Source organism: Colletotrichum fructicola (assembly GCF_000319635.2).
Source record: "Colletotrichum fructicola Nara gc5 chromosome Unknown KSG_Nara_v1_contig10, whole genome shotgun sequence".
Taxonomy (NCBI): Eukaryota; Fungi; Ascomycota; class Sordariomycetes; order Glomerellales; family Glomerellaceae; genus Colletotrichum; species Colletotrichum fructicola.
Genome location: NW_027094060.1, coordinates 2,346,544 through 2,372,858, shown reverse-complemented (window position 1 = coordinate 2,372,858; position 26,315 = coordinate 2,346,544). Strand labels below are relative to the sequence as shown.

The window sequence follows — 26,315 nt, the reverse complement described above, 5'->3', positions numbered from 1 at the left end:
CCGGACTTGAACCGGAGACCTTCAGTGAACCAGGAAGAATGTCCGATGACGTTCTGTGCTGTTAGACTGACGTGATAACCAACTACACCACCAGACCATTTTCATTAGTTGTGTAAGTTCATGGAAGACATTTTCTTAGGGCGGATCGCAGCGAATCGTGAGTCACATGCGGAGTTTCCTTAGGCGCCGGAGACAATAGAGGTGGGGGACGAGAGTAGTCAGACACTAGGTCGCCAATTATTTGCTGGATGAATGCTATTGCGGTTTGCCAATGCATCGAAAACAAGTTCGTAGTTACTTGATCCCATTTAAGCCACGCAGTTCTCTGTCTCAAATGAATTATTTTTCGGGGGGTGGGGGTCTTCCAGGCGTGGTTCAGACATAGATGTGAACACTCGAGATGGAGGGAGAAATACAGAGTGATTCAGTAAATACGGCTAGGCTATGCACAGGCATGCCTAAATATGTACAAGTGGAGCTTCCGTATAATATTTACAGTGAATAAGGGACTGAGCTGTCCTCAGCTGGCACCTCTCCAAGCAAGGCAGTGCAGGTTTTTCGATTGACTCTGGGCATGAGAATCAACCGTTCGTTTAGTAAACGATCTTAACCGGGGTCTTTACATGAGCGGCTAAGCTGGTGGTGCCGTTCATGTTCTGGGAGATGGCCTGAACAAAAGCCTGAGAGCTCAAGTCGGCGCCAGCCGGGCTAGTGTGGGTGTTGTCCTTGATGTAAAGAGCGTTGACAGCAGTAGTTCCCATCTTGCGGTACATGTTGCTGACGGCCTGGTGGTGGTCGACAAAGGTGACACCGGAGTCGGCCAGAGTGTTCTTCGCCTTGAGCTGCATCGCGACGAAGCGAGAGGGAGTGCCGACCCAGCTGCCGGTTGACCACTGGTTCTTGGGAGTTTGAGAGCTGAGGATGACGGTAACACCCTTGGCTCTCAAGAGCTTGGCAGCCTGGATGACGTAGAAAACGAAGGTGTAAACGGTCTCGCCGGTGGTGTCGGAGACGCAAGTCTCAGTACCCTCGCCAGGGCAAACGGAACGACCGTTGTCGTTGGAGCGGGGCGAGCCGACATCGTTATGGCCGAACTCGATGACGACAATGTCTCCGGACTTGACTTCGTTCGCGACGTTTTGGAAGCGGCCCTCGTTCCAGAATGAACGAGAAGAACGGCCGCCAATGGCTCTGTTGACAACGGCGATGTTCAGGTACTTGGAGACATACTGTCCCCAACCATCCATCTGGGAGTCGCTGCTGCGGGCCATGGTGCTGTCGCCACAGAGGTAGAGAGTGGGCGCGCGAGCCTCCAGCTGAGCCGGCTCGGGTGCGGGAGCAGCCGTGATCTGCACGGCGCTGAGCGCCAGAGACGCGAAGATTGTGGAAAACTTCATGATGACGATCTTCGGTTTGCACGGGCCGGAGGGTCGAAGACAGTGGTATAAGTGGGCAGCAAAGAGAAACTGGCAGTGATCCACGGACTCAAGCAAACGGCGGAGACACAGGTGATTTAATACAAATATTTCTGAGCAGTGAGCTCAATCTATTTCATCGGGAATATCCCCGATTGAGTTGCAGCTTCCATATCGAGAATGGCGTAGCTTGGTTCCGCTCCGGTCGGCCGAGCTTTTCTTCCATATACGACGTGTCCTGCCAAGCTATTAGAATGTTCTTCCGCCAGTCGCGATGGTTTGGAGGAGGCACAAGGCGTTGATTACTCTATGTTTAATGCGACATTGGGTGGTTGCGGGAGTAAGCTTAACTCTACTTGAGACCATTAAGCACGTTTAGAATTGCAAGGGCTCTTGAGGACCCCCGCTGACCTCGGATCTGGGCGGCTGCTTTGGGACGGTTGTAACCTGCCAAGAGACAAGGTCTTGATGAATTTCTTCCTGTTGGGCAACTTTTGTCCGCGCCTTTGCGGAGTTGGCTCTAGTGGCTTGGCAAAATGGTCGTAAAACTAAGAACTCCCGGTAGACAGCAGTCATCTCCGCCAATGGCGGTGAGAAACGTTGAGAGTTAGCGGGGAAATGCCGATCTGACCTGCAAACCGCTCTGAGTTGGGACGAACGTGTGAATACTCGGCGGAAGTTTGTCGCGAGAAGCTGAAGGCGGGAAGCTGCACAGCTTCTACGAACGCAACTGGCTTTCAGCTCAGCTCAGCTGCAGTCCTCAAAATAACCTTTGCATCCTGGTCAAATGCCTATCCGAGGTTACATTCGCTTTGGGCTGTCATCTAAGGTTAATGAAGGGATGGCGAGTGAGGTGGTCGCCGAGACATCCTGCGACGTGGAATTTGGGTTAAGGATGCGATCCGTCGGTAGTTCGGAAATGTAAGCCCGATGCGCCCCAATAGTTTACTTCCTCTTTATTGACAAGGCCCACTCATTCGATCTCACCATCCGGGCCTGCCGCTTCGTGCAGCTAGCTGGAGATAGTGCACCGTTCACTTGGGGATGTGCTTGTTCGGCCGTCAGACTGTTAATGGCAATGGTTTAAAGGATGTTGACTCCCAGGAGTATCTGCTCTGCGGAAACCCAAGTGCGTCAATCCCAGCAGCATTCACCTTGCCTCAAGAGCACCAGAGACACGTTTATTGTACCGAAGACATTTTTCGTGCCCGCATGTTGCAAGTTCATCGCAGCAAACTCCTGCACTATTGATTGTTGGCCACGCCAGCTGCTCTTATGTGGGTCGGCGTTGGGCTTTCGGCGTCTCGCCCCAGATATTTCCATCAAATAGTACCTACAATGTGATTTTGGACTTACTGAACACTTTTGCCTGCAATCTAGAAAGAAATCCAGTGTGCTCTTGGGGCAACAACCCTCGTCTTACTCCGTCATCTATTACCTTAGTTGTCCGGCCATTTGTGGAAATAGGTATGTCGATGGGTTTTCAGATAGGCGTGTGGGTGTCTCTCCTAGCTGTAGCTATCGCTAAATCTTTCGAATATCAATTCTCGCGTTGCCATATATGTCAAGACAATTGGCGTACATACGTAACTCCCGGCGGGAAGAGGCTTTCCTGCTAGATGCCATCAAATAGAGAGGTCTTTTGGGGCCGCTTCAGGCGGTACCTTGAGGTGAAATAAAGCCGTTCATATCGGTCGCATTCGCTGTATTCAAAAGCATTAGATTGACCACAAATTTGACTCGACGCACTTTCAAGTATCACGCAGACTACATGCATGCCAACTAAAGTAGCAATACTAACTAAGTAGGTAGCTGCGTGGAAAAGACTCGGTCGGGGGCTTCTTGTGTTCTAGCTAGCCATCATTACGGACGAAAACGAAGTCTATATTGAATGTCGATATCTTCCTCGCTCTACTTCACATCGATTGGAAACTCGGGCGGAGCATTTGAATCCTCTAGGGGCTAAATCGAGGCCCTATCGACGGAGAACGGCTGATAAGACCGGGTCCTTCGGGCAAGTGGGGGCGCCTTCATCGGAAACCGGAGTTTGTCGAAAGCGCCGATCGGTACATACACAACACTTCGGTCCGGTTAGAATCGCTACGGGCTCGTCAAATGATACTGTCAGTTCGTAAGCGACTTGTGCAATATGATGAGATCTTCACTAACTCATGAGCCTTGCATTAAAATTCATGGAGTTCCTTGTCCAATATGCTCTGATTATCCAGACAAAAACGGCGTGAAGCACGACGCGGGCAACTGACCGATCTGAATCCATAATCCGTTCTTTTTTCATGGCGATCTATGTAACCTCTGAAATAAAGTGGGGCTTGATAATAAATACGCGTGTAAGGCAAAATTTGGATCTCACAAGGCCTCAGCCACGATGTACGAAACAAGCACCAACCCGCATCTAGCCCCATCTACAGATACCTTTAGTGCAGAGACTGCGAATATGAATCGCGCCCCGGCACAAACCAGACCTTTCTACTTGCAGCCTTCTTTTTCCTTTTTGCAGACCCGCGTATTGGTTCTTTTTCCTCCTTGACCTTTTGTTGATTCATCTCATTCCGCGCAACATCACTACCGATGCCAAAGCAGCAGCATGATCATCATCCCGGAGGTCGTCGGTCCCACAAAAAGTCGAGAAACGGCTGTGCCGGGTGCAAACGGCGGCACATCAAATGCGACGAGACCCGCCCAGAATGCCGGAACTGCGTCATGAGCGATCGGGTCTGTTCGTTCCTCAAGACTGATACAGACGAAGCAAAACTACCGACTGGAACAGTCAAAAGTCCCTCTCCTCCGAGCAGTGCGGCGGCAAATGTCGTCATCGTTCCTCAGCAGTTGACGAGTAGCCTTCATTGCGACTCACCAACATTTACTGTGGCGCACATGGTGTTCCTTCATCATGCCGAGTCTCACATGGCTGACTTCATGGCTCTGAAGGGCAATGTGCGGCCTATGATCAACACCGCTATTGAGCATGCATTCACAGCTCCCTACCTATTGAACGAACTTCTTGCATTGTCTGCGCTCCATCTATCTACACAAGGTGGTGCCGAGGCACGCTTATTCAATCACCAAGCCACCGAGCTGCAAACGCGGTCTTTGGAACTGTTCTCTAAGGCCAAGGGCGATATCTCAGACAGCACCTACATGCCCACGTTTATTTTCGCCTCGCTTCTAGGCATTCATGTCCTTCATGAGACGCTGAAAACAGAATACGGAACACTGGCAGACTTCGTGAAGAGTTTTGTTAGCTACTGCCGTCTTCATCGAGGGGTCCGAGCCGTGACAGGACAATATTGGTCAGAGATTTTGCAGTCGGACTTGAAGCCTTTGCTGTACATTGCAACCCTCTCGAAGCAGACAGAGTCACAATCACCGGGCATAGAAACCGATCAGCTGCGAGAGTTTCTCACAGGGATGGCAACGTCTTCAGCAGCTACAGAGGCTTGTCTAGGTGCACTGACTGGTGTGCAATGGGTTTTGGATATGGCCAAACAGGAGCCAACAAGGTACGATGTCGGTGTTCACGCCGTTATGGCATGGCCTTTGTATGTTACAGATGGGTACATCGAGGCTCTTCATCAGCATCAACCAGAGGCTCTCGTTGTGCTAGCATTTTATGCTGCTACGTTGCACAGGTATCGGCAGTACTGGGCATTTGGTAGTTCTGGATCCAGTGTTGTTCATCTAGTTGCCAGCAGCATTGGGTCATTCTGGCAAGATATTCTAAGCTGGCCCCTGCAAGTTTTGATAGAATCTTAACTCGTGTCGCGCCTAAGAATACTATATAGTCTTGCGTTCCAATATTATCATGAATTCGTGGGGCAATTGGTGATCACAAATGAAAGTTCGCATCAAAAAGTGGATCGCCCATTTGGAAGAGATGGGCAATCAGGATCATTTTGGTTATCAAGAAACACACTAACTTACATGATCCATGACCTATTATTGATGCTCTTAAGGTGGACCCATACTCCCAAAACCATGCGTTCGCTCTAAGCTCTCAGCGGCTGTGAAAGCTCCTATGCGGATGCTCAGTGTATCTACGACATGCGACACAATCTGCCAGTATCCAGATTGTAGTCCCACATGTGGCTTCCAGGGCCTGAAAGGACGAACATGCTAGCAGTAGGGTCGTACTCCTGCTTGATATCAAACAGACGATCGTAATTCCCACCGAAAAAGTCCTCCTTAAAGTTGGTATTGAAAGGATTGGCTTCGTTGAAGTATGAGCCAGATCCAGGTGCCCACTTACGCCAGACAGCCTCCTTGTTCTCTTCAGTCCATGCAGCTGCCGTCGCCAGAGCGTCTTGGGGAGTGGAGTCTGTAATGTTGACGTACGCCCCAGTGCTGATGAGGTGGATGTACGCTGCTCTCCAAGCTGGCGTCACGGCTCCACGCATCCTTTTCTGAACATGATTCGTTCCGGGGCCCCCTTGAAGCCCAAAGATGAGGGAGGAAGCGCTTCCTTGTACCTGCGAGGTGGTAATGCTCTGTAGATGAGAGCGCAGTGTGTCAAGAGGAATATCTGTCAGCTCCTTGCGGCCGAGGAGACGACTGGAGATCAAACTGATTTGTGCCACCGGCTCCGATGGATTGTTGAGGCTGTCGACGAAAGCCATGTATGAATCGAATACCGTCGGGGTTGAGATGGTTACGGACAGGCCCTGGCTTGTTTCATTTCCCAATACGCGTGCTTTCACTGGTTCCAAAGTAGAAACCAGAGTGCTTGCGGTAGTGTTGAAACCGAAGAATGTGAAAGATGCCCCGATACCCTTGCCAGAGTCGCCAGCAGACACCTGAGAGCCCAGCACCGTCGTTGCTGTCCCAAATCCTACAATGCCTAAGTCCATGAGGTCGGGCAGGGAGCTTGTGAGACTCGCGAATGCGTCCCAAGATGCGGCGAGAGCTTCCGCTGTGCTGTTTTGGGGCAGCGACAGGGAGAATTTAGACTGGACCACGTTTTGAGGTATCGGATGAGTGCGCAAGACATACTCGATGACGACTCCGTAAACACCCGGTCCGCCACCTCGGATCGCCCACAGCAAGTCCTGGTTCTGAGCTTCGTTGGCGACGAGAATGTTGCCCGAAGATGTTACGACGGTGGCTTGGAGGACTTGATCGGCTGCCAGACCATAGTGGCTCGAAAGAGGACCGTGGCCACCCCCGCCGATGAAGCCACCCAGGCCTACTGTCTTGACTTGACCACTAACGAGAGTTCTGCCAAGAAGAGAAGCAGCCTGGAGAACAGTCCCCCAGTTGTTGCCGCTGCCAAGTATCACCGCATTCTCCGTATCGTTGCTGAGAGGAAGGGGCCACTGGGGGTTGAAGTCGATGTGTCGAAATTGATGGGTCCAGATCGATAAGGCGTAGGCACCGCTAGATCTAAGTTCCTGTCAGCTCCTCTGTCTATCTATCTGGTCACCACTCGTTGGCTCCATACCTTCCATTGAGATCGTGTCCAGTTCCCTTAGCAATGATCCGAATGTTGCGGTCGCTAGCCCATTTCATGGCAATTGCAACCTGGTCCGCAGTCGTGGCGTTGACGATGTACTCAGGCAAGCCTCCGAGTGTGCATCCTTGATTTTTGTACCCATAGTCACTGGGTGGAACGCATGAGCTGTTGGCCCAGAAAGGATAGTCTATCGACTCTGGCTGTTGTGCATGGAAGCTGCTCGAGGACCAGCCGTCATCAACGTCTTCGCAAGACAAAGTTGACGAGAACGGGTTCCCCTCGTAGCAAGACGATGCAGCCGGTCGAGTCTTGATCAGCGCGCCAGCAAGAGTTTGGTTCAGTGCGTTCCAATCCTCAGTCATTGGCCATGTCGCATCGAATGGGGTGGTTTTGCAAGAGGAGTCTGCTGAGACGGCGCCCAGCAGAAAGATGGTCGTAAGAAGGTGATTAACTAACATAATGTAAATGTAACATGCCTTCTCGATTGACCTAAGCTAGATCATGCTGAGGAAAAATCATCCCTTTTATCAACAACATGTCAAATTCCGTGGGATATCAGGTGGGACTAACAGGTGCACGGAACCGGGTTGATGTTGTTCTAGGCCGAGGCCGAAATGGCCTTACACGCGTATAAGTGCAGTGGGTACCACTACGAATCAGGGCCATCAACGCATAAGTAGCTTCTTCCACTGCCTCTTCAATTTGGCAGGCGGAGGCGGATCAACAAAGCGATCAATTTCCTGTTGAAATATTACCACTACGTGGTTACGCGTGTTCACATGCCGACAGCATACCGCAGCAACCGGGCTCATCTAGCTTCAAGGGTCGGACAAGCAAGTAAGTCAGCACAGAATTTATGCGTTGCAGTGAAGACACATTTTATATCATTCAGTGGCAGTTTGAGTGAAGTGACTTTGATCTGAATAATTGTATTATCAATTAATGAGGTGACGGTAAAATCATCACTATGACGTCCCGTCTATATTAAGAATAAATGTAACAAAAAGGACTTCCTCCAATTGTATTGAGCAGATCACTGATGGGTCGGTTGGGCGCGTTGGGTTCTTGGATCACAAGATCATCGAGCCGGGCATCACGGCTCGGGGGGTTGTTGAGGATTGTGATGGTACCCGCGATGTTGAAGGCTTCGGTCAGATGCAGAGCCTGCCAGAGCCAGTAAACACGATCCACCATGGCGTGGTGAAGGAAGAAGGTCGGGTCATTGGTGGACGAATAAAGGTCAGATGCCTCGCCATTGACAATCATCTGGCATGTAGTTAGTTCCGCTATTTAAGTCAGGGGATGTTAACAAGAGAGCTTGACATACGTGTCCCGAGGTGTGCGTTCCGAGAAAGCCATCTCCAAAGCGACCCTGAAGCTCATCCTGGAATGTTCGGACGTTTGCAGCTGCGGCGCCAACGGTAAGGTTCAAAACGTTCTCCGGGGTCATCCAGTGCTGAGATGTCCAGGCGCTAATGTCTCGGGAAAGGCATCGAGGGTTGTAAGCGAGTGGGCCACCGGGGTTGACGGCAAGGCCATCAATTCCGGGCCCAACGGGTCCGAGGTGAACTGTCATGCTAAAGCCTTGTCAACTATGTGGCTTTCCGTCGTTTGATGAATGGACCTACTTCGCGAATGGTCCCTTGGTAACACAGCCGCCGCCATCACCCGAGGGAATGTAAACTCCACCACCAGAAGTGCTACCGTTATGGGCCTTGAAGACACCATTGCCGCTCATGCTGGTCTCGCTCCCGTCGAACATCGGTGCCTTTGAGGGGTCATCGCGGTATGACAACCAGTTCCAATACTAAGATACGGTCAACATCCTGGCGTCTTTTCTTTCCTTCTGGAACAAATGGCGACTCACAGGCTGGTATCCCTCATAACCGCACTCTTCCCTCAACGCGTTTTCGTAGGCCCAGGTGAAGTACCGGTGCCATGTGAGAAAGTTACCCTAGGGTAGCCAAATTAGCTCATGCACATGACCTTGTCTAGGTAGATGGCAAGCTACTCACAGTTCCATGGATGCTCAAGGTCTGATTGATATGAACGCCAACAAAGTCGTCATAACGGTTCCTCGCACCGGGTGCAAATCCAGAAGCTTGAAGCTTGGATGGCTTTCTCAGAAGGCAGTTCACGGCGCTCGTGTATGCTTTCCTTTCTGAGCCAGACAAGGCATTCCTGATGAAGAGCGCCGTTAGGGATGCCTGAATTCAAACACGTCCGACTCACAAGGTCACTTACCAGTCTTTCCGGACACGTGCGTTGAACAAATTGCACCCACCCCTCTTGCCGAGGGCGCCCTCACTTTCGGCAGCTTGCAGAGCCTCGATGGCTTGGGCCTGAATGTCCGACAATTCGTCGCCCTCAATGGCCAGGGCTGGGCTGGCGCAAAGACCCAGGACGGCAAGAAAATTGGCGAAACGCATCTTGAGGCAGTGAAAGTCGAGACCAAACGTGACTGCTTGACTTGTTCGGTGAAGGGGTTGGGCTAGCGAGCTAACGAATAGAAGTCGGCTCGTCTTTGACTGGGACGCTGCGGCTTATATTTATCTCATCTGCGTCGGTCATTTTCAGCCCTCCCCAGGCGCGACGGGTTCGCCCGACTTTCACGATTCATTTGACTTGTGCCAAAATGGCAACCAAGCCGGTTGCGGGTGTCGGCGGGCTCGTGAAATCCACGAAAATTTCTAAACCCTGACCTTGCCTGCATGTTGGACAAGATGTTGGTTGGCTCGCGTGGAGTCAGTCTTGCAGAAGCGATATGGTCAAATAGCATGGATAAATCCAGAACCTGGGAGAGGCACGAACAGGGTCACATCGTTGGTAAGCACTAGCAACGACCTAGAGATACAGCGATGTCTATGATGACCCGCAGACAATTGTCAGACGGCAATTGATGCAGACAACTCCTAGTTTCCTCTCTATCTGTGCCGTTTTCCAAAGTCTTTGACATCGTTTTCGCCGTCGTGCCGCATATCCGCTCCGACATGTTGGAGATGCGGGCGCGGGTCCGGGGGGCTAACCGGCGGTCGGACGACCTGCTATTTCGAGTCAAAGCCATGCTCGCACCAGGATGCTACGCCCCGCGACACTCAATCTGGTCCGGGGTTTGATCCACACTTCGGCGCGACCTCTTTTGACTTTCGCCAAAGTCCAAGTCTGTTGGAGCTGTGGCGAAGTGTTTGCACGATATTACAGGTTGAGGTTGACGGGTAGCACCAACGCAGCAAGAATGGTCAGATAAGCCCATTTATTTAAATTAAATGGTGGGTAAATTCATATCTCCATCCAAAATCGTCGGATGTGGGCCAGATTAGGTTGCGGGACGTGAGTCTATGCTTCTTTCAACTAAATAAATAGTCAAGGCGACAAAGTCGTAGTCACTTGAGCCGTAAGTCTGACTCGCTTGGATTTCTGAGATGCGTTGTAGAAGTGATTTATCTGGGAGAAGCAGTGTCGATTCCAATCCAGAGGTTCAATGGCAACGACCTCTTTGATTTTGGAGCGATCGGATGCGGGCAACGCCTAACCCGGTTCTTCGCTCCTGGCTGTTGGTTCAAAGACCAGGCTCACAAACAACCTTGCAATCATGAAAAATGAGATGCCCACAATCGTGTATTCCTTCGCCACTCGGAACCCTTCCTTTGAGGTCTTGTCGACGCCAACAGGTCCGGACTCCCGAGGTTTCAAGGAGCAAGCGTGATTTTGCCAACCAGCAACTTGGAAATCGAAAGCCTTGGAGTCCTCTAAGATGTCAGAGGTACGTAAGCCATAGTGCAGGCTCGAGGCATTGCCGGAGGGAGAGAGCCGGCCTTTTGCGCCAGTGGAGAAGATCGAGGCCTAGAATTCGTGCCTCTGCTGTTTCCGGAAGGCACGTATGATGTTGGCCTCGTGCTGGTGGGAGGGCTTCCAACCATTCCAGGTCGCAGAAGCTGCCTTGTGGTTCGATTTACATGGGCAGGTACGAACTATGATATCTCCCTCAACCCCCTTTTACTCAGGGACCATCAGCACAAATTTTGGGTAGTCCTTTTGGTAGTCGTCTCAAACTCTGCATCTATCTTCAGATCGACACTTCGACCTGCGAAATAGTCTGTTGCCATGTCGACTGATCCCAAGCATTCGATTGATCCGGATAGAGCACGCGAAAGTAACACAGAATGGATTCTTGGAGTGACAGGCACTCTGTACGTCATTGCTGCAATATTTGCCAGCCTTCGACTTTACACGCGGGCGTTTTTGGCCAAGACCATCGGCCGAGATGATTATGTTTTGGTTGCTTCTGTTGTGAGTATCTAAGGTGTTTTCATTGCTTACCTACGTTTTTCCGTGCTGACGGCGTAGATTCTCGCCACCGTCGGTATGGTTCTCCTGATCATGCAAGGTATCCGCGGGATGGGAAAGCACCAGGACACTCTGTCCGATGCCGACGTGACTGAGATCATGCAACTGAGCTTCTACCTTTCCAACATATCTGGTGTTGCCGGTCGCAGCTTGCTCAAAATTTCCATCGCATTATCCCTCTTGAGATTCAGCCGGAGTCGATGGTATTCACGCTCACTGTGGGCCTTGATCGGTAAAACCTTCGGCATCAACATATCGATAAATTACTGATCCAAACCATAGTATTTGTCGTGCTATACGGCATCTTCGCTTGGGTTACTATTGCCCTCTACTGCAAGCCCCTGGCCGGGTACTGGGACAAGAGTCTCGAGCCCGAATGCTATGACATCAAGCTTGTTATCTCTTTTGGTCTATTCTACACCTGTAAGTACCCGTGCGGTCTTCATGGTTGCCAATTACTAACAATCAAAACGCAGCATCTTGCATGTTCACAGACGTTTGCTTTGCTGTCCTGCCCATCCCAGTCATTTGGACATTGCAGATGAAGCGACGCACTCGAATCTATTTGATTGGAATTATGAGCCTGGATTACTGGTAAGTCTGCCACTCGCAAATTGGAGAATTCTCTGCTCACAATCTAGCGCTGTTGGAGTCGGTGTTGTAACTGCAGTCTTTCAGATTGCGCATGGTGGAGAAAAGGACGGAACTTTGTATGTTCTCTACGCATGCCTGTGGTCCGAGGGCTTCGGAAGCCATTCAGCTAACTCATGTTTTCATGCAGCAAGAACAGTGTTCAATTCTGGGGTTTGTGAGTATCTCTGAAGCCACGACGGCGTTTTGCATATGGGCTAATTTTGGGACTTGTGCAGCGTCCAGTTCTGTCTCGCCATCATTGCGGCTTGCGCACCCTCTCTGAAACCGTTATTGGGCCGCGCCCTGAAGATTTCGTCGACCGATAAATACAAAGCCAACCTATACGAAAACCGCTACCCCACAAACAGGCTCAACTCGACCATGCGGCGTCGTGGATATATGGAGCAAATAAGCCAAGACTCCCCGGAGTTTGAGCTTCAAGATAGAGCGTTAGCAGGGTCTGATGACACGCATCAAGCGATGATCAACGGCGGCCGAACTCGAACAGCGAGTATTATGTTCGGGAAGCCCAAGTCCGACCGATCAACAAGCGAGGAGACAATATTGAGAGAAGCCAATGCGAAGGGCATCATCTGCACAACAGAGATTACAGTCAGACGGTAGTAGAGCAGAGAGCAGGAGATTTTCGGGTGACAACAATGATGAATCTTAAGCCCAGACTTGGTAATGCAATTTATGTACGGAGAATCCAAATGCTATGTGCTTTTCCCACCACAATCGACTCCACTAAAAACATCGAGGGGAAATTCAGCAGCTGAGAGTTGCTATCTTCAAGAAGCCGCTTTCGGCGCGAATGTCAGCGGAACACCGGCAGGACTAGCATCAGTTATGTCCTGGGCGATTTGCAAAAGTGTCGGAACCGTGAGCGCAGTGTCGGTCGGGGACCAGCCCAGCACCACTGGAAATCTCTCGTTCCCTGGACAAAGTCGGTCAGTATACAGGAGTTTTTGTTTTCTTGCATGTCTGTCTTAACTTACGGAAGAAATACTCAAAGTATGACCGCTTGGCTACTGGGTTGTCCGGGCTTCCCCAAACAGCCAGCATGAAGGCGCATTCTCCGGCCGATGTTCCCTCCCTCGCCTCAGTAACGTTCATCGTCGGGTTGAGCAAGCTCATCTGCTGAATGTGTCGGGCGCGAGCATTTGATATTGACGTAACGTCGAAGGTTTGGGCGTTTCCAAAATAGGAAAGAAATTGGTTGAATGTTCCCGCATCGAATGGGTTCGTTGGATCGAAGTACTCGTCGCGGCGGGACATGCTTCCGTCGTGTTCGATGACATTGTGTTTATTTAGCATGTCCAAATCGATGTACTGTACACACACACGTTATTAATCTGACGGTTGACTTCACTCTTAATTGAGGTGCTGGTGTTGATGATGGTATGGAAATAAGTTCATGAGTCCAACTTACGTCTGCATTGGGGTCCGGATTTGTTGCCAGTCCAGGGGTAAATGTTCCAATAGCAATATCATCGCCCATATTTATCCCGTCGGAAAAAGCTGTCTTGATCTTATCTAACGTAATATCCCGACCATTGTGTGGAAGGAATCCGTGGTTCGCTAGCGTATTTAACATTGGACAAGGTGAACGAACTGAGAAGTCGGCAAGTTAGTGACGATTCGCAGGTTGGGTCCGGGAATTCTCACCATCCCCAGGTCCAGCTGGTGTCCAGGTGAAATGATTGGGTTTCAACTTGGACGGCAAGTTCCTCAATATGGACCCCGAATTTGACGGGCAGCCAAAGCCAATTGAACCAAAAAGACATAAAGGAACGCCATAGGCCAGCGGGAGGGTTCCCGCGACCAAGAGATAAGAAAGCTGCATGTTTTGCGATATGAAGTAGTCGAATAAAGCTTTGATGTGTGAAGACACGGCTGAAAGGTCTGGATGAAGTTGTAGAAATCAAGTTAGAAAAAGATGGCGCACAGGTACTGATCGTGGAAAGCAGATTCATCCATGATTTAATACAGAAATTCCATGGACTCGCGATATTATCGTCCCCTCTTACTAGACCTCTTCAGAGTAGTTTTGAAGTCCGTTGTAAACTGCCTTTCCAACGAGGCAAGTTGTAATGTCGATCTTCGGCACTAAAAGCGCCAAATGGCTTGCCTTCCTAGCGCCGCCCCTGCCCGACGCGAGCTATCCTTCCGGAGCGCTCAGGAACCGAGCTTTCGCGTTGTGTTAGCGCCTGGCAGCCGCTTAAAGAAATCAAATCATTCAAAGAACCCCGTTTCATTTTTATTCCAGTTCATCCCATTGGACGCGTCCGTTGTTGAATTGCCCCCCTCTCGAACAGTAATCAGGGTCCAGGCGAGCCTTCGACCGAGCTAGGCCCAACGGCAGGGGAACAGAAATGACGAGGAGAGGCGTCAGGCACGCCAATCGGAAGAGGTCCGATGCGCAATCAGCGTCTTGCGAGTCGTGATCTACAAGGCTGTCTCTTTGATCGTCCCGCGGACATGACTCTAGCTTGCTCAAGATGCGAGATCCCGTTGACTAGTACGCCTTGGTTCCGTTGGACCCCGCGATCTACGGCATCAGTCATCGCACATGAGACGAAGCGATCGAGACTTCAGTTCCTAACGGTTTGGTTGTAAACCATCGGTGGCAAACTTTTGAAATTCAGTGCCTTTTGTTATGGCTTAACATGAGAATACGTAGGTTCGCAATGAAGAAATATCTCGCCTCAATCAGAGCCTTCGCTGCCGCTGCTCTCAGGTCGCTCTTGGCCTCATCGACTGCCTCGTCCTGGTGGCACCGAGCCTATTCAGCCGTCTAACCGGCGCGATGAACTCGTCCGGCTTGTCCACGTTCCCGGGTTCGTTTTCCCTGATTTTGCTGGCCTTGTGTCGAAACGTTTTTGCCATCTCTTCCAATTCCCCATGACAAATTGGTTCTTTATTGCATTATTCCTCCCAAAGCCCTGCCCATAGGCAATCTCGAAGTACTCGCTCTGTGGAGTAGACTCCGGTCTTCAACGACATATCCCCCTCGCCGGAGTCCGTGGTCCTTCGACCTGGAGAGGGTTGCAGGTTCTAGTCATCTACCAATTGGGGCACAGATTAAGGTTCATGAAATGATAAAAGTGCATTCTGAGCTCCTGCAACTTGCTTCGTTCTTTTTAAATTACAAAGCACCCGTCGAGAACTTTTCCCAGTGCCGGAGGGAGTGGGTCGGAAGAGGGGTTTAGCCAATGGCTGTATACGGCTGGGCGAATCTCGACGCCGAACGCCAGAGCAGGTGGTTTGGGCGCCGAATGCGAGACCGACGATGGCAATATCAAACCTATTCCGAACCACAGGTCCAAGGGGAGGAATCCTGGAAAGAATGGCCTCTCCCAATAATTCAATACTAGTTCTCCAAGTGCGCAAGCGTTGTCGCAAAGATAATGTAATCATTTTGGTGAGCCGCGACTCAGAAAAGTCAGCAAACGGACATAAGGCCGGACTTGCTGACCCTGCAGCCCTTGAGCTAGGACAGGAGTGGAAACCTACGATCGAGTTTGCTTGGCAGAAAGATCCGCAACTAAGTACTCTTTTGCGATTTTTGTCACCGCCGTCTGTGTCACTCAACTTCCAGGTTCAGAAACGTAATCCCGATATAATACTATGGCTGGTTTTGTCCAAAGGTACCCGTATCCGTAGGCTCGTACAGGGAATGAAAAACGAAACTCAGGCCCGCTACCACCGTAAGTATGTACAGATGAAGAAAGGTTGTTGCCAGAATCATCTAGGCCCTACGATTATCCCTACCACAAATCCGGTGGAAATCAAACTACTATCGCCTTCGGCCGAACGCAACCGCAACACAGACTAGGGACAAAATCTCCACGCTGTCAATCAGTTTATCAGGAAAGTCCGAATACGCCGGTAGTGGTTAGTGATCCAGGCTTATCTACGGAAGGAAACTTGCGATGGCACGAACCTTTCCCCTGATTCCAGCCTGGTGTTGGCCCACCAGGAAAACGACCAACAGCTTGGCATCTTCCTCTTATGCTTTGAGTGAGATTTCTTACATATATAACGGTACTGTACGCCGTGTTGCTCGCATCGATCCCAGCTCAGTCATCACCTGACAACTTTCTACTTCTCTGCCCTTCTCACCTGGTCAACTGTCATTGTCACCAAAAGTATACATCCTCGGGCCAGCTCCATCTTTTGACGGTAATTGGTGACCTCCCATCATGTTCAGACGCTATTTCATGGGTTTCGTAGCCCAAGCTATCGGCGCCATGGCAACGCTTGCCGACAGCCAGGCGGGCTTCCAGCAGTATTGCGAGTCTTTCAATGCCAGCACCTCTTCAATTCTCGGCGCCTCTTTTGCTTCAACCTACATCCCTGCCGGAACCGAACTTCAGCTCAACGAAGTAGACGCTACGTGTGGCATTTTCACCCAGGCCGTGACAGTCAGTCTATGCCGCGTAGTCGGACAAGTGCCTACCTCGAACCGCTCTGGTTTCTGGTTTGAGGCGTGGCTGCCTGAAGACTGGAGCGGTCGCTTCCTCGCAACTGGCAACGGCGGTCTCGGCGGCTGCATTCAGTACTATGACGTGGAGTATGGTGCTTCTCTCGGATTCGCAACCATCGCAACCAACAACGGACACCAGGGATACACTGGAGCCCCTTTTCTTCACAACCTCGACGTTATCCAGGACTTTGCTTACCGATCCATCGAGAAGGGCGTCTCTATCGGCAAACAAGTCGCCCAAGAATTCTATGGCAGGTCCCACACTAAGAGCTATTATCTCGGATGCTCTACTGGTGGACGTCAAGGATTGAAGGCAGTCCAGTCTTTCCCCGACCTATTCGATGGTGTCGTAGTTGGAGCGCCTGCTATTGCATGGAATAATCTTACATCGTGGGCTACTCGGTTTTACCCCCTTCTTGGGACAACGGAGTCTGCAACGTTCATTCCTCTGGACATGTGGCCAGTCATCCACCAGGATATCTTGGACCAGTGCGATACGCTTGATGGCGTTGCAGACGGCATCCTGGAGTCGCCTAATCTCTGTGACTACAATCCCGAAGGTCTTTTATGTACTGAGGGCGACGGCCAAGCAGGCGAGTGCCTGACTGCTACGCAATTGGAAACCCTGAAGAGCATTTACTCGCCAGTTTTGGACGCGGCTGGCAGTCTCGTATACCCGAAGATGCAGCTTGGATCCGAGTTTACTGGAGCTGTTGACAGTTACTTTTCTGGAGCAGTCTCGCCAGTGTCGGACTGGTGGCGTTATGCTATTTTCAACGACTCAACCTGGGATCCTATTACCTTCAGACCAGAAAACTACACCGTTGCGTCGGGCCTCAACCATTTCAACATTGATACCTGGGAAGGTGATTTGGGAGCTTTCCAGAGCCGCGGCGGGAAACTTCTTCACTGGCACGGTTTGGCCGATGGTATTCTCTCGAGTGAGAATTCCCCCAGATACTACGAACACGTTTCGCAAACCATGGGGATGGATTCGGATGCCCTTGACGCATTTTACCGCTACTTCCGTGTGTCTGGAATGTCCCATTGTGGCAGTGGCAATGGTGCAACTTTTATCGGTCACCAGTCAGCAAGCACCGCTAGTCTGGCTCCGGAGGAAAATGTGCTGGTGGCAGTTGTGGAATGGGTTGAGAGTGAGGTCGCCCCTGAAACAATTATGGGCACCAGGTACATCAACGGGAGCAAAGATAACGGCGTCGACTTCCAACGCAGGCATTGCAGGTGGCCGTACAATAATGTGTATCAGGGCGTTGGTGACTATAAAGATCCTAACACTTGGAAGTGTGTATTGTAAGCTAAACGTCATAACACACTGGCGATAGTCTACATCTGTAGGACGATCTCTTGAAAACTGGATTCTGTTTTTGAGCGAGAATGGTAATTCGAATCCATTTCGCCTCGCGGAGGGACTGTTTCTTTTGAAACTCCTTCAGATATAGACTCTTTATACTATCCTATCGAAAAGAAGGATATCATTATTTCGAAGGACCTTCTAGCTATTCATAAGTCGTTCTTGAGAGAGCTAATATGCGTTGGAGCAACGGAATGATGCATGCATGTATTCATAACTCGTGGGCCATTTGGCCAATTTACTCAGATATTCCGAAGCAGCTGTTATCTATGTATCAAGATTACAGTGTCTCTATTACTTACAAAGCAATGGCATACTCCCAAAGCAACAAAACCCCATCGCATCACATCTGATTACCTGGTAGCACGAATTGAGGTCGAACTGACGCTGCCAGCTGGCAACAGCTGGTTGTGCCTTGGCAAGCGCCCCACACACGGCGACCGCTGACGCCGAATACCGAACTTTTTTTCATCCACCCCAGCATCCCGACTCCAAAAAATTTCCAGCCGCCCTCCAGAGAAGTTTGGCGAAGGAATTCTGCATCGAAGACACCGCGAATTCGACCACCGCACGACGAGATGGCGACCCCCGCGAAGGCACCCGCCAAGGGACCTGCGAAGCGATCCAAGACCCTGAAGAGGGATACAAGGGTGGAAAAGCGAAAGCAGCAGTTGCAGAGCATCGAGCAGCTCGAGAAGGCCGTCGCCGACTTTGTAAGTGGTCGATGCACACATTCCATGATCTTCAATCACGCGACCCAGAGACTGACACCTCGCCGGCATACAGGACCCCAAGGGCGAATTCACATCCTTCTCCGAACTCCCCCTCTGCGAAGCGACCGCCACAGGCCTCGAGAAATCCCACTTCCAGACCCTCACCGACATCCAGTCCCGCGCCGTGCCCCTCGCCCTCAAGGGCCGCGACATCCTCGGCGCCGCAAAGACCGGCTCCGGCAAGACCCTCGCCTTCATCATCCCCGTCCTCGAGAAGCTCTACCGCGCGCGATGGACCGAGTTCGACGGCCTCGGCGCCCTCATCATCTCCCCGACCCGCGAGCTCGCCGCGCAAATCTTTGACGTCCTGCGCAAGGTCGGCCGTAACCATGCCTTCTCCGCCGGCCTGGTCATCGGCGGCAAGAGTCTCAAGGAGGAAGCCGAGCGTCTGTCCAAGATGAACATCCTCGTCTGCACGCCCGGCCGCATGCTGCAGCACCTCGACCAGACCGCCGGCTTCGACGTCGACAACCTCCAGATCCTCGTCCTCGACGAGGCCGACCGCATCATGGACATGGGCTTCCAGTCCGCCGTCGACGCCCTCGTCGAGCACCTGCCCCAGACCCGCCAGACCCTCCTCTTTAGTGCCACCCAGAGCAAGAAGATCTCCGACCTCGCCCGCCTCTCCCTCAAGGACCCGGAATACGTCTCCGTCCATGAGGAGACTACCCCGAAGAACCTGCAGCAACACTATATCGTCACCCCGCTCCCCGAGAAGCTCGACACCCTCTACGGCTTCATCAAGGCCAACCTCCGCTCCAAGATCATCGTCTTCTTCTCCTCCGGCAAGCAGGTCCGCTTCGCCTACGAGTCCTTCAGACACTTGCAGCCCGGTATCCCCCTCCTCCACCTCCTCGGCAAGCAGAAGCAGCTGCAGCGCATGGAGATCACGAAACGCTTCGCCGAGGCGAATCACTCCTGTCTCTTCGCCACCGACGTCGTCGCCCGTGGCGTCGACTTCCCCGCCGTCGACTGGGTCGTCCAGGTCGACTGCCCCGAGGACGCCGACACCTACATCCACCGCGTCGGCCGCACGGCCCGCTACGAGCGTGACGGCAAGGCCGTGCTCTTCCTCGACCCCAGCGAGGAGGCAGGCATGATCAAGCGCCTCGAGGCCAAGAAGGTGCCCGTCAACAAGATCACCGTCAAGGAGAGCAAGAAGAAGAGCATCACGAACCAGCTGCAGAGCATGTGCTTCCAGAACCCGGACCTCAAGTACCTCGGTCAGAAGGCCTTCATCAGCTACGTCCGCTCCGTGCATCTCCAGAAGGACAAGGAGGTCTTCAAGTTCGACGAGCTCGACCTCGACGCCTACGCCGCCAGCTTGGGTCTCCCCGGAGCGCCGCAGATCAAGCTGCGCAAGGGCGAGGACGCCAAGAAGATCAAGAACGCGCCGCGCGCCGGCATGTCCTCCGATGAAGAGAACTCTGACTCGGACGCGCCCAAGAAGCCCAAGAAGCAGGAGGTCCGCACAAAGTACGACCGCATGTTCGAGCGCACCAACCAGGACGTTCTCTCCGGCCACTACACCAAGCTCGTTGCCAACGGCGAAGTCTCCGGGCCCGCGATCGACGACAACGACGAAGACGACTTCCTCTCCGTCAAGCGCGTGCTCAACGACGACGCCCTCGACGCCGAGTCCGCCAACGCGCCAGGCGCCAAGCCCAAGGTCATCGCGTACGGCGACCAGCAGTTCATCGTCGACTCGAAGCGGCGCGAGAAGGCGCTCTCGTCCAAGAAGAAGATGCTCAAGTTCAAGGGCCGCGGCACGAAGCTCGTCTTCGACGAGGACGGCAACGCGCACCAGATCTACGAGCTGCAGAACGAGGACGACTTCAAGCAGGAGGGTCCCGCGGAGGAGCTGCGCCAGAAGTTCGTCGAGAGCGAGACCGCGCGCGTCAAGGAGGCGGACATGGACGACAAGGAGTTCGCGAGGGAGAAGAGGAGGGAGAAGCGCCTCAAGCGCAAGCTGGCAGAGAAGGAGGAGCGGGAAGGCGTCGCGGCGGAGGGGCCGCGGGTCGGTGGTGGAGACGGGGGCGACGACGAGGATCCGTTGGCGCTGCTGCGGTCGCTGCCGATTGCGGGTGGGGACAGGAGCGGCGGGGAGGAGTCCGAGGACGAGAGGCCGAAGAAGAAGACCAAGAAGTGGTTCCAGGACGACTCGGATGAGGAGAGGGAGAAGGCCAAGAAGGCGAAGAAGGGCGGAAAGGTGTTGGAGATCGACCGCGAGCCGGAAACGCTGGAGGATCTCGAGGCCTTGGCTGCGGGCTTGTTGAATTAATGTGCGTTTTAGACGTAGATACCCGGAACGGAAAAGTAATTGTCAATTTCAGGGAAAATATTAGCGTTTTACTCAAATGTCACATGGGCTGCGCAAAGTGATACGTGTCGCAATCATTAAATGCTCTGCCTAAAGGACCAAGTAGAGTCCAGGGGTATCACCAACCCCCAACGCCAAAAAGCTTCCATCCATCCGGTCGTCCCAGAATGCCAAAAATAAGAGTAACGTAACGCACTAATGTCCTCCTTCTATCGCTTTAAAAAGTGCCTCCAAACCAGATGGGTTCCAACGCCTAAAATTTAAACCAATCTCTCGCCAAAGAGACGTGCCCTGTAAATACAGGTGTGATCGGCGCCATAGTTGTTCACCGCACGAATGGTGATGTGATCTGTCGAAGCTCCCAGCTTCACCAACTCGGGGCTGAGCTGGTGGACGTAGATTCCGTTGATGGTGTCGTTGCTCTCGTACGTGAACTGGCCGATCTTGACCCAACCATCCGACAACCACTTCTTGCGTGATGCCGTGTCTGGTTCGGGGAAATGACTGGCCGAGAAGTCCTCCACGCGCTGGCGCATGTTGATCTCTGAGATGTAAGCCCAGATCTCGATGTCCTGAGGCCGGGCATCGGGGTTCAAGGTGGCGCCCGGCAGAATGTGCTCGACGACAACGTGCCGTGGGACAATCTCATGACTGAGCAAGTAGGAGATGAACACGCCCAGGTGTTTCCCATTTTTGCTCACAGTTGGTCGGCCGCACCAGCATTCACCATCATCGTCCCAGCGCGTTTGGGTCTTGGCGGGTTGTAAGACCCAGGGGCTTCGTCTCGTGCTCTTCAGCCAGGCGGGAGATCCTATCGGCCCGACGAACTCCGGCTTGTAATTCGGCGACGTGTGCTTGATGTCGACGATAGAACCGCTACCGACTGTGAGATAGTTGACCTGGCGGCTAAGTTCCTGGTTCCAGTTGGCCCCGATAGTGCCCTTCGCGAGGGCCTCCAGTCCGGCATTTGCAATCGCCTGGCGGATCATGTCGTCGACAATGTGTATCATCTCTGTTCGGGAGACGCCGGAAGGAGGGGCCTTGCTCACTGCAAGGTCGACTGACTGGGCGATGTACTGCTCGAGGTTCTTCTTTAACTCCTCGGCTTCGGCCCTGACCTCGGCGCGATGAGTGGTAAGTTCGTTGTTCAGGTGTCCAATGAACTCCTTCCGCGTGACCACAATATCTGTAATTCCCTTGTCCTTGTTGAGATCCTTCACATACTTCTCAATCTTCTGGTCGAGGTCTTTCTCGATCTTATCCGGTATCGACGTGCCAAAGGCAGGCTCCAAAATCTTAGCCACCTTCTCGTTGTTGCTCCGCAGCCACCCCTCCCAAGACTTAGAAAGCTTGTTCCGGAAAATTTTATCGACGTCGGAAGCTGAGACGCCTGGATCAGGGGGGTTGGTCGCCTTTTGGTAATCGGGGTCCTTTTTGAGCTTATCTCTGATCGCCCGCCAGTGTTCGTCGGAGATGAAACGATAGCCACCCTTCGCTGTACCCAGGGTCAAAACTTCCTTGTCGGCTTTCATCAAGTCTCGCAAGGCATACCAGAAGCCTTGTCCAACGATGGGCCGCCCATCTTTGTCAAGGGTCATATGGACAACCTTTGGCACAATTTGTTCGAGTCTATCAATCGAACGTTTTTGAAGGTCTGAGGCCAATGTCAGATCTCTGATTGCGTAATCGTGCTCGCGTTGTTGTCGAGAGTGCTCCCTCGTATCTCTGTCACTGAAAATGGTGGACGGTGCCGCCATCCATAGCGGCACGAACTGACCCAAGTTATGACTAATGTCGGACAGTCCGTACCAATGTATTCCACCAAGGCCTCCAGCTGGAAATGAGGAGATTCCTGCGTAGAAAGCCCACGCAAGAAAGCACGACACCAGGCCGACCAGCAATGCTTTGATGAGCCACGCTTCAGGAGACATGAGAAAGCTTAGAACTTCCACAAAAGCGTCTGCCAACGTGAACATGATCCATGCGTGCCAGTCCATCTGGTCCCTGGGTATCTGCCTTGACGACTCGTCTTGTTCATCGTCCAATGGATCTCTTGGGTCGTCATCTACCGGGGATGGCCTATCGGGACGAGCAGTGTTGGTCCAGGTGTAAATGGGAGCGTAAATCTTTGGCCATGTCTGAAGACGTGTTGCACGTTCGCGCCGAAGCTTTTGCTGTTCCTCGAAGTCACGCTGTTGCTCTTGTCCCACTCTTTCTGCCATTCCGTTGCCAAACAGGCTGTGTTGCTCGGTCGCAACAGCCTCGACCCGAGCGTTGACACGAGTTTGCAAGGCAGGTACACGGGTTTCCTGATGAGGACGAGGCGGTGAATGGGAAGGGGGATGAGGAGGGGCTAAGTGCGAATGACCAGGCCGCGTCAGTCGATTGAACGCTGCAGGCTGCGCTGGCTGAAAAGCTTGAGGTGAATGCACAACTGGTTGTGATTGTCGAGCGGGTCGCGGTGTTCTTGCGTTGTTTTGCCCTTGTTGGGAGGGCTCCGGTGTTCTTGAGTTGCGAGGATCTTGCTGAACAGGACTTGGTGTCCTCCCGTTGCGTTCCTCTTGTTGGGCAGGACTCGGCGTTCTCGCGTTGCGTGACTCTTGCTGGACAGGACTCTGCCTTCTCGAGTTGCTTGGCTGTTGTTGGACAGGACTCGGTGACCTGAAATCTATCTTCGCTGGCTGGTTCTGTCGAATAGGCTTTGGTGAAGGTGCTTCTGATGTCTGACGAGATTCGGTACGCCGTGCTTCTTCCGCGGCAGCGTTCCTAGCTTGGCTCCGCGTCGTCCTTCCAGGCGTAGGTGCAGTAGAACTTGGAACACTTTGAGCCGCAATCTGCCGGTCTGGTGACGCACGACTTGAGCGTCTTTGGCCCGGCGCGCTTCCCTGTCTTGGAGTCTGGGGAGGTTGCAGTGAAGGTGCTGCAGCGAAGGGGTTTGGACGCAACCGATGATCGGGTGCTGGTCCATCAGAGACCCTTGCGAGTGGCGACCGGGACGGCTCGCGCGGGGGTTCCTGTTGATTGAATGAGGTAGGAGGCATCGGTGGGTTGTTTCTGGGTCGTGGTAACACCGGCCTGGAGGGGCTCATGGCAGCGGCCACGCGATAGTCTTCTGCTTCCACAATAGAATCTTCTTCTTCAATGGTAGGCATTGGCCGATCGTCAATGGAGCCCGGGGATCTGGATCCGATGGTAGCGTCGCCAAATAATGAGCTCTCCTGCCCAAAGGTTCGATTGGACTCGGGCGTAGCCGTCGGGTCTTCCGAGCCAGCTCGATCGCGTACTTCCTCGATCGCGCGATGGAAGGCAGAGCCTACGGTCTCGGGAGGGACAATACTTGACCTGCGAGGTGATCTGCGAAGAGGGCTGTTGCCGCGTGGTTCTTCCGAGCCAGCTCTTACTGGCGGCGGAAGATTAGGGCCTCTGAGGGGAGCTGAAGTAGGCAAGATCCTCTGGTCGCGACCTCCGCGATGGGCAGCTGGCTGGAATTCGGCAGGGTCGACCGATGAGGCTGGTGTTGTCTTAGTAAGAGATCTGAGACTGGTACAATGCAAACAAGGGACAAAGGGATGTCCACGTGGCTGGGCTTACCTCGTCTCGGGGGGCTCTGTCGCGGCGGTGAGCTGTGTCTGCTAGCAGGTGAATTTGAGGCTGCGTCAAATCCAGGATCGAAGTCTGGCTCATTGTCCGGCTCCGATTGACGTCCTGGTTCCGGCTCTGGCTCCGACTCCGACTCCGACTCTGACTCTTGCTCCGGCTCAGGCTGCTGTCTGCGATTCGGTCTCGGTGGGACGGAGGGTCGCCTCGCGCGACGCGGGCCGCCATCATCACTGTCGTCATCGTCATTCAGTGCGTCCTCGAGAGCGACCTGGATATTGCGAACTTGTCCGCGACGACTGTTCCTCGGCATAGTGGAGGGAGCGGAACCATAAGATGTATCGAACCTGGAGGGCATGCTAGGGAGGTTCTGAGTGACGGCCGGGCCAGTCCGTATAGGCGGTGAGTCCTCGTCGGCCCGAGAAGGTCTTCTCCTTGGCGGCATCTTGACGATGTGAGTGGGATGCTATCTGATTTGGTGATCGGAGGATGTGGTTGTTGATGTTGTGGTTTATGAGATGAGGCTGACTATGGAGGTGAGTGAGAAGGATTGAGGATGAAGAGATTGAGAGATGAAGTGAGATTGAGAGATGAAGCGAGGTTGAAGAAAGAAGGCGCATGAAAAAAAGGACTCGGGGAAAGAACGCCTCAAAAAAGGAAATCGCGATGAGAAAGAGCCACGATGAGAGGCAAGAAGGGAAAGACGGGAAGGTGCAACTCACATTATTATCTGGCGCAAAGGACCAGCGCCGCGGCGGTGAGGTTGATTGTATCCGCCAGGATAATGGCCTCAGCTGCAGTCCGAAGGTCTTGTCTCATCAACAATGCTAGACGCAGATGTCCATGAGTGCTATGTTGAGCGACAAGGGAGACAGCAGCCAAAGGAACAGCTCGAGGCAAGGTGTGAGAGCTGTTAGAGCTGGTGTGGGGATGGAGGCGGGATGAGAAAAGGTTGAAGGTTGCCTTTGTGAATGCTGCTGCAGGGAACCGGTTTCGGGATGATTGAGTAGACGCAATAATGGAAAAGTGAAGCTATTCCAGAGCGACGACCCGCCGGATCGGGAAGGGAGGGAGGCGGTTGTCAACAAAGAGAGTAAGAGCGGTGGTACCTGGTCGCAACTACCATCGTTCCTGGTTGACTTCCTCCGGGCAGCTTAGGTTGACGGTCCTCAGGTCCCCGGCAAGTCGCGCACGCGCCGCGGCAGAGGCAGATCGGATCGAGGGAGGAATGCAGCCGCCGTCGCGTTGCTTTTTGGGAATCAATTAATTGTCGGACGGCGAAAGAGACTGATGCGACAGCATTGAGCAACAGCAAGGGGCGTCTCGAGGGGTCGTTGGGTCTTTGTCCCGGCTGGAAAAGTTCACCTTGCAGCTTCACCTGGAATGTTTTCGCGACGGCTGCCCGCCACCGAATTCGAGAGCGAATGAGGCACGGACCCCTGCACCGTGTCCGTCGCCCACGCGCTTAAGCTTCGTGGCCGGGCAGACAGCTCTAGCTCAACGCGCCGTGGGCCTGGGGGTCCTGTGTTCCTTACATAAGCCACAAACCTTAGGTAAGCTGGGACGGGTGGAGATCGATGAAGACCAAAGACGTCTCCACTGCACGTGATGAGCCAAGACTTTTTCTTTGTTGCCTGAGGCGGCAGTAGTCGTGCTCCCGGCTTACCTAAGGCTGGCAGGGGGGGTCAACTCGCGCAAATGGCCAGGCCTTGGAAGTCCCTACGTCACCGTTTCAATCCATGTCCGCCGTCCCACCTCGGCCCATCCTGGCGCGGTCCCTTCGAATATTATGGCAGACATATGCATCCTGCTAACGTATTTCGCGCAAGCGCTCGACGAGAATACGATGCGCAGGCAGTCAGGTCGCCATTGATAGCCAGGAGCACACAGCACACACAGTAC

At 52.9% G+C, this 26,315-nt stretch overlaps 10 protein-coding genes across 10 annotated transcripts; 4 read left to right on the top strand and 6 right to left on the bottom strand.

Moving 5' to 3' along the window:
• Nucleotides 1–593: 593 nt before the first annotated feature.
• On the bottom strand, nt 594–1,397 carry rha1 (Rhamnogalacturonan acetylesterase; the record flags this gene model as incomplete). Its single annotated transcript, XM_032020317.1, has 1 exon — nt 594–1,397. One exon carries the CDS (start codon nt 1,395–1,397, stop codon nt 594–596), a length of 804 nt encoding a protein of 267 aa, XP_031882689.1.
• A 2,739-nt stretch (nt 1,398–4,136) lies between these two features.
• CGGC5_v016167 (uncharacterized protein) lies at nt 4,137–5,189 on the top strand (the record flags this gene model as incomplete). The annotated part of the gene is made up of 1 exon (XM_032020318.1): nt 4,137–5,189. The coding sequence occupies one exon, from the start codon at nt 4,137–4,139 to the stop codon at nt 5,187–5,189; it is 1,053 nt and encodes a 350-aa protein (XP_031882688.1).
• Nucleotides 5,190–5,470: 281 nt separating this feature from the next.
• apf9-0 (FAD-linked oxidoreductase apf9) lies at nt 5,471–7,340 on the bottom strand (the record flags this gene model as incomplete). The annotated part of the gene is made up of 2 exons (XM_066153473.1): nt 5,471–6,812; nt 6,871–7,340. The coding sequence occupies 2 exons, from the start codon at nt 7,338–7,340 to the stop codon at nt 5,471–5,473; spliced, it is 1,812 nt and encodes a 603-aa protein (XP_066007203.1).
• Nucleotides 7,341–7,866: 526 nt separating this feature from the next.
• Nucleotides 7,867–9,311, bottom strand: orsC-3 (Tyrosinase-like protein orsC; the record flags this gene model as incomplete). The annotated part of the gene is made up of 6 exons (XM_032020319.2): nt 7,867–8,148; nt 8,210–8,459; nt 8,511–8,689; nt 8,750–8,836; nt 8,898–9,063; nt 9,127–9,311. 6 exons carry the CDS (start codon nt 9,309–9,311, stop codon nt 7,867–7,869), a joined length of 1,149 nt encoding a protein of 382 aa, XP_031882687.2.
• Nucleotides 9,312–10,986: 1,675 nt separating this feature from the next.
• CGGC5_v016164 (uncharacterized protein) lies at nt 10,987–12,486 on the top strand (the record flags this gene model as incomplete). The annotated part of the gene is made up of 7 exons (XM_032020320.1): nt 10,987–11,172; nt 11,230–11,461; nt 11,512–11,652; nt 11,706–11,823; nt 11,871–11,939; nt 12,011–12,037; nt 12,099–12,486. The coding sequence occupies 7 exons, from the start codon at nt 10,987–10,989 to the stop codon at nt 12,484–12,486; spliced, it is 1,161 nt and encodes a 386-aa protein (XP_031882612.1).
• A 167-nt stretch (nt 12,487–12,653) lies between these two features.
• CGGC5_v016163 (putative sterigmatocystin biosynthesis peroxidase stcC) lies at nt 12,654–13,363 on the bottom strand (the record flags this gene model as incomplete). Its single annotated transcript, XM_032020321.1, has 3 exons — nt 12,654–12,799; nt 12,861–13,194; nt 13,295–13,363. The coding sequence occupies 3 exons, from the start codon at nt 13,361–13,363 to the stop codon at nt 12,654–12,656; spliced, it is 549 nt and encodes a 182-aa protein (XP_031882611.1).
• A 2,704-nt stretch (nt 13,364–16,067) lies between these two features.
• On the top strand, nt 16,068–17,666 carry faeB-2-1 (putative feruloyl esterase B-2; the record flags this gene model as incomplete). The annotated part of the gene is made up of 1 exon (XM_032020322.1): nt 16,068–17,666. The coding sequence occupies one exon, from the start codon at nt 16,068–16,070 to the stop codon at nt 17,664–17,666; it is 1,599 nt and encodes a 532-aa protein (XP_031882594.1).
• A 635-nt stretch (nt 17,667–18,301) lies between these two features.
• dbp-4 (ATP-dependent RNA helicase dbp-4) lies at nt 18,302–20,777 on the top strand (the record flags this gene model as incomplete). Its single annotated transcript, XM_032020323.1, has 2 exons — nt 18,302–18,436; nt 18,510–20,777. The coding sequence occupies 2 exons, from the start codon at nt 18,302–18,304 to the stop codon at nt 20,775–20,777; spliced, it is 2,403 nt and encodes an 800-aa protein (XP_031882593.1).
• Nucleotides 20,778–21,076: 299 nt separating this feature from the next.
• Nucleotides 21,077–23,038, bottom strand: CGGC5_v016160 (uncharacterized protein; the record flags this gene model as incomplete). The annotated part of the gene is made up of 1 exon (XM_032020325.1): nt 21,077–23,038. The coding sequence occupies one exon, from the start codon at nt 23,036–23,038 to the stop codon at nt 21,077–21,079; it is 1,962 nt and encodes a 653-aa protein (XP_031882678.1).
• A 544-nt stretch (nt 23,039–23,582) lies between these two features.
• Nucleotides 23,583–24,858, bottom strand: CGGC5_v016159 (uncharacterized protein; the record flags this gene model as incomplete). The annotated part of the gene is made up of 3 exons (XM_066153472.1): nt 23,583–23,736; nt 23,808–24,327; nt 24,408–24,858. 3 exons carry the CDS (start codon nt 24,856–24,858, stop codon nt 23,583–23,585), a joined length of 1,125 nt encoding a protein of 374 aa, XP_066007271.1.
• Nucleotides 24,859–26,315: the final 1,457 nt, after the last annotated feature.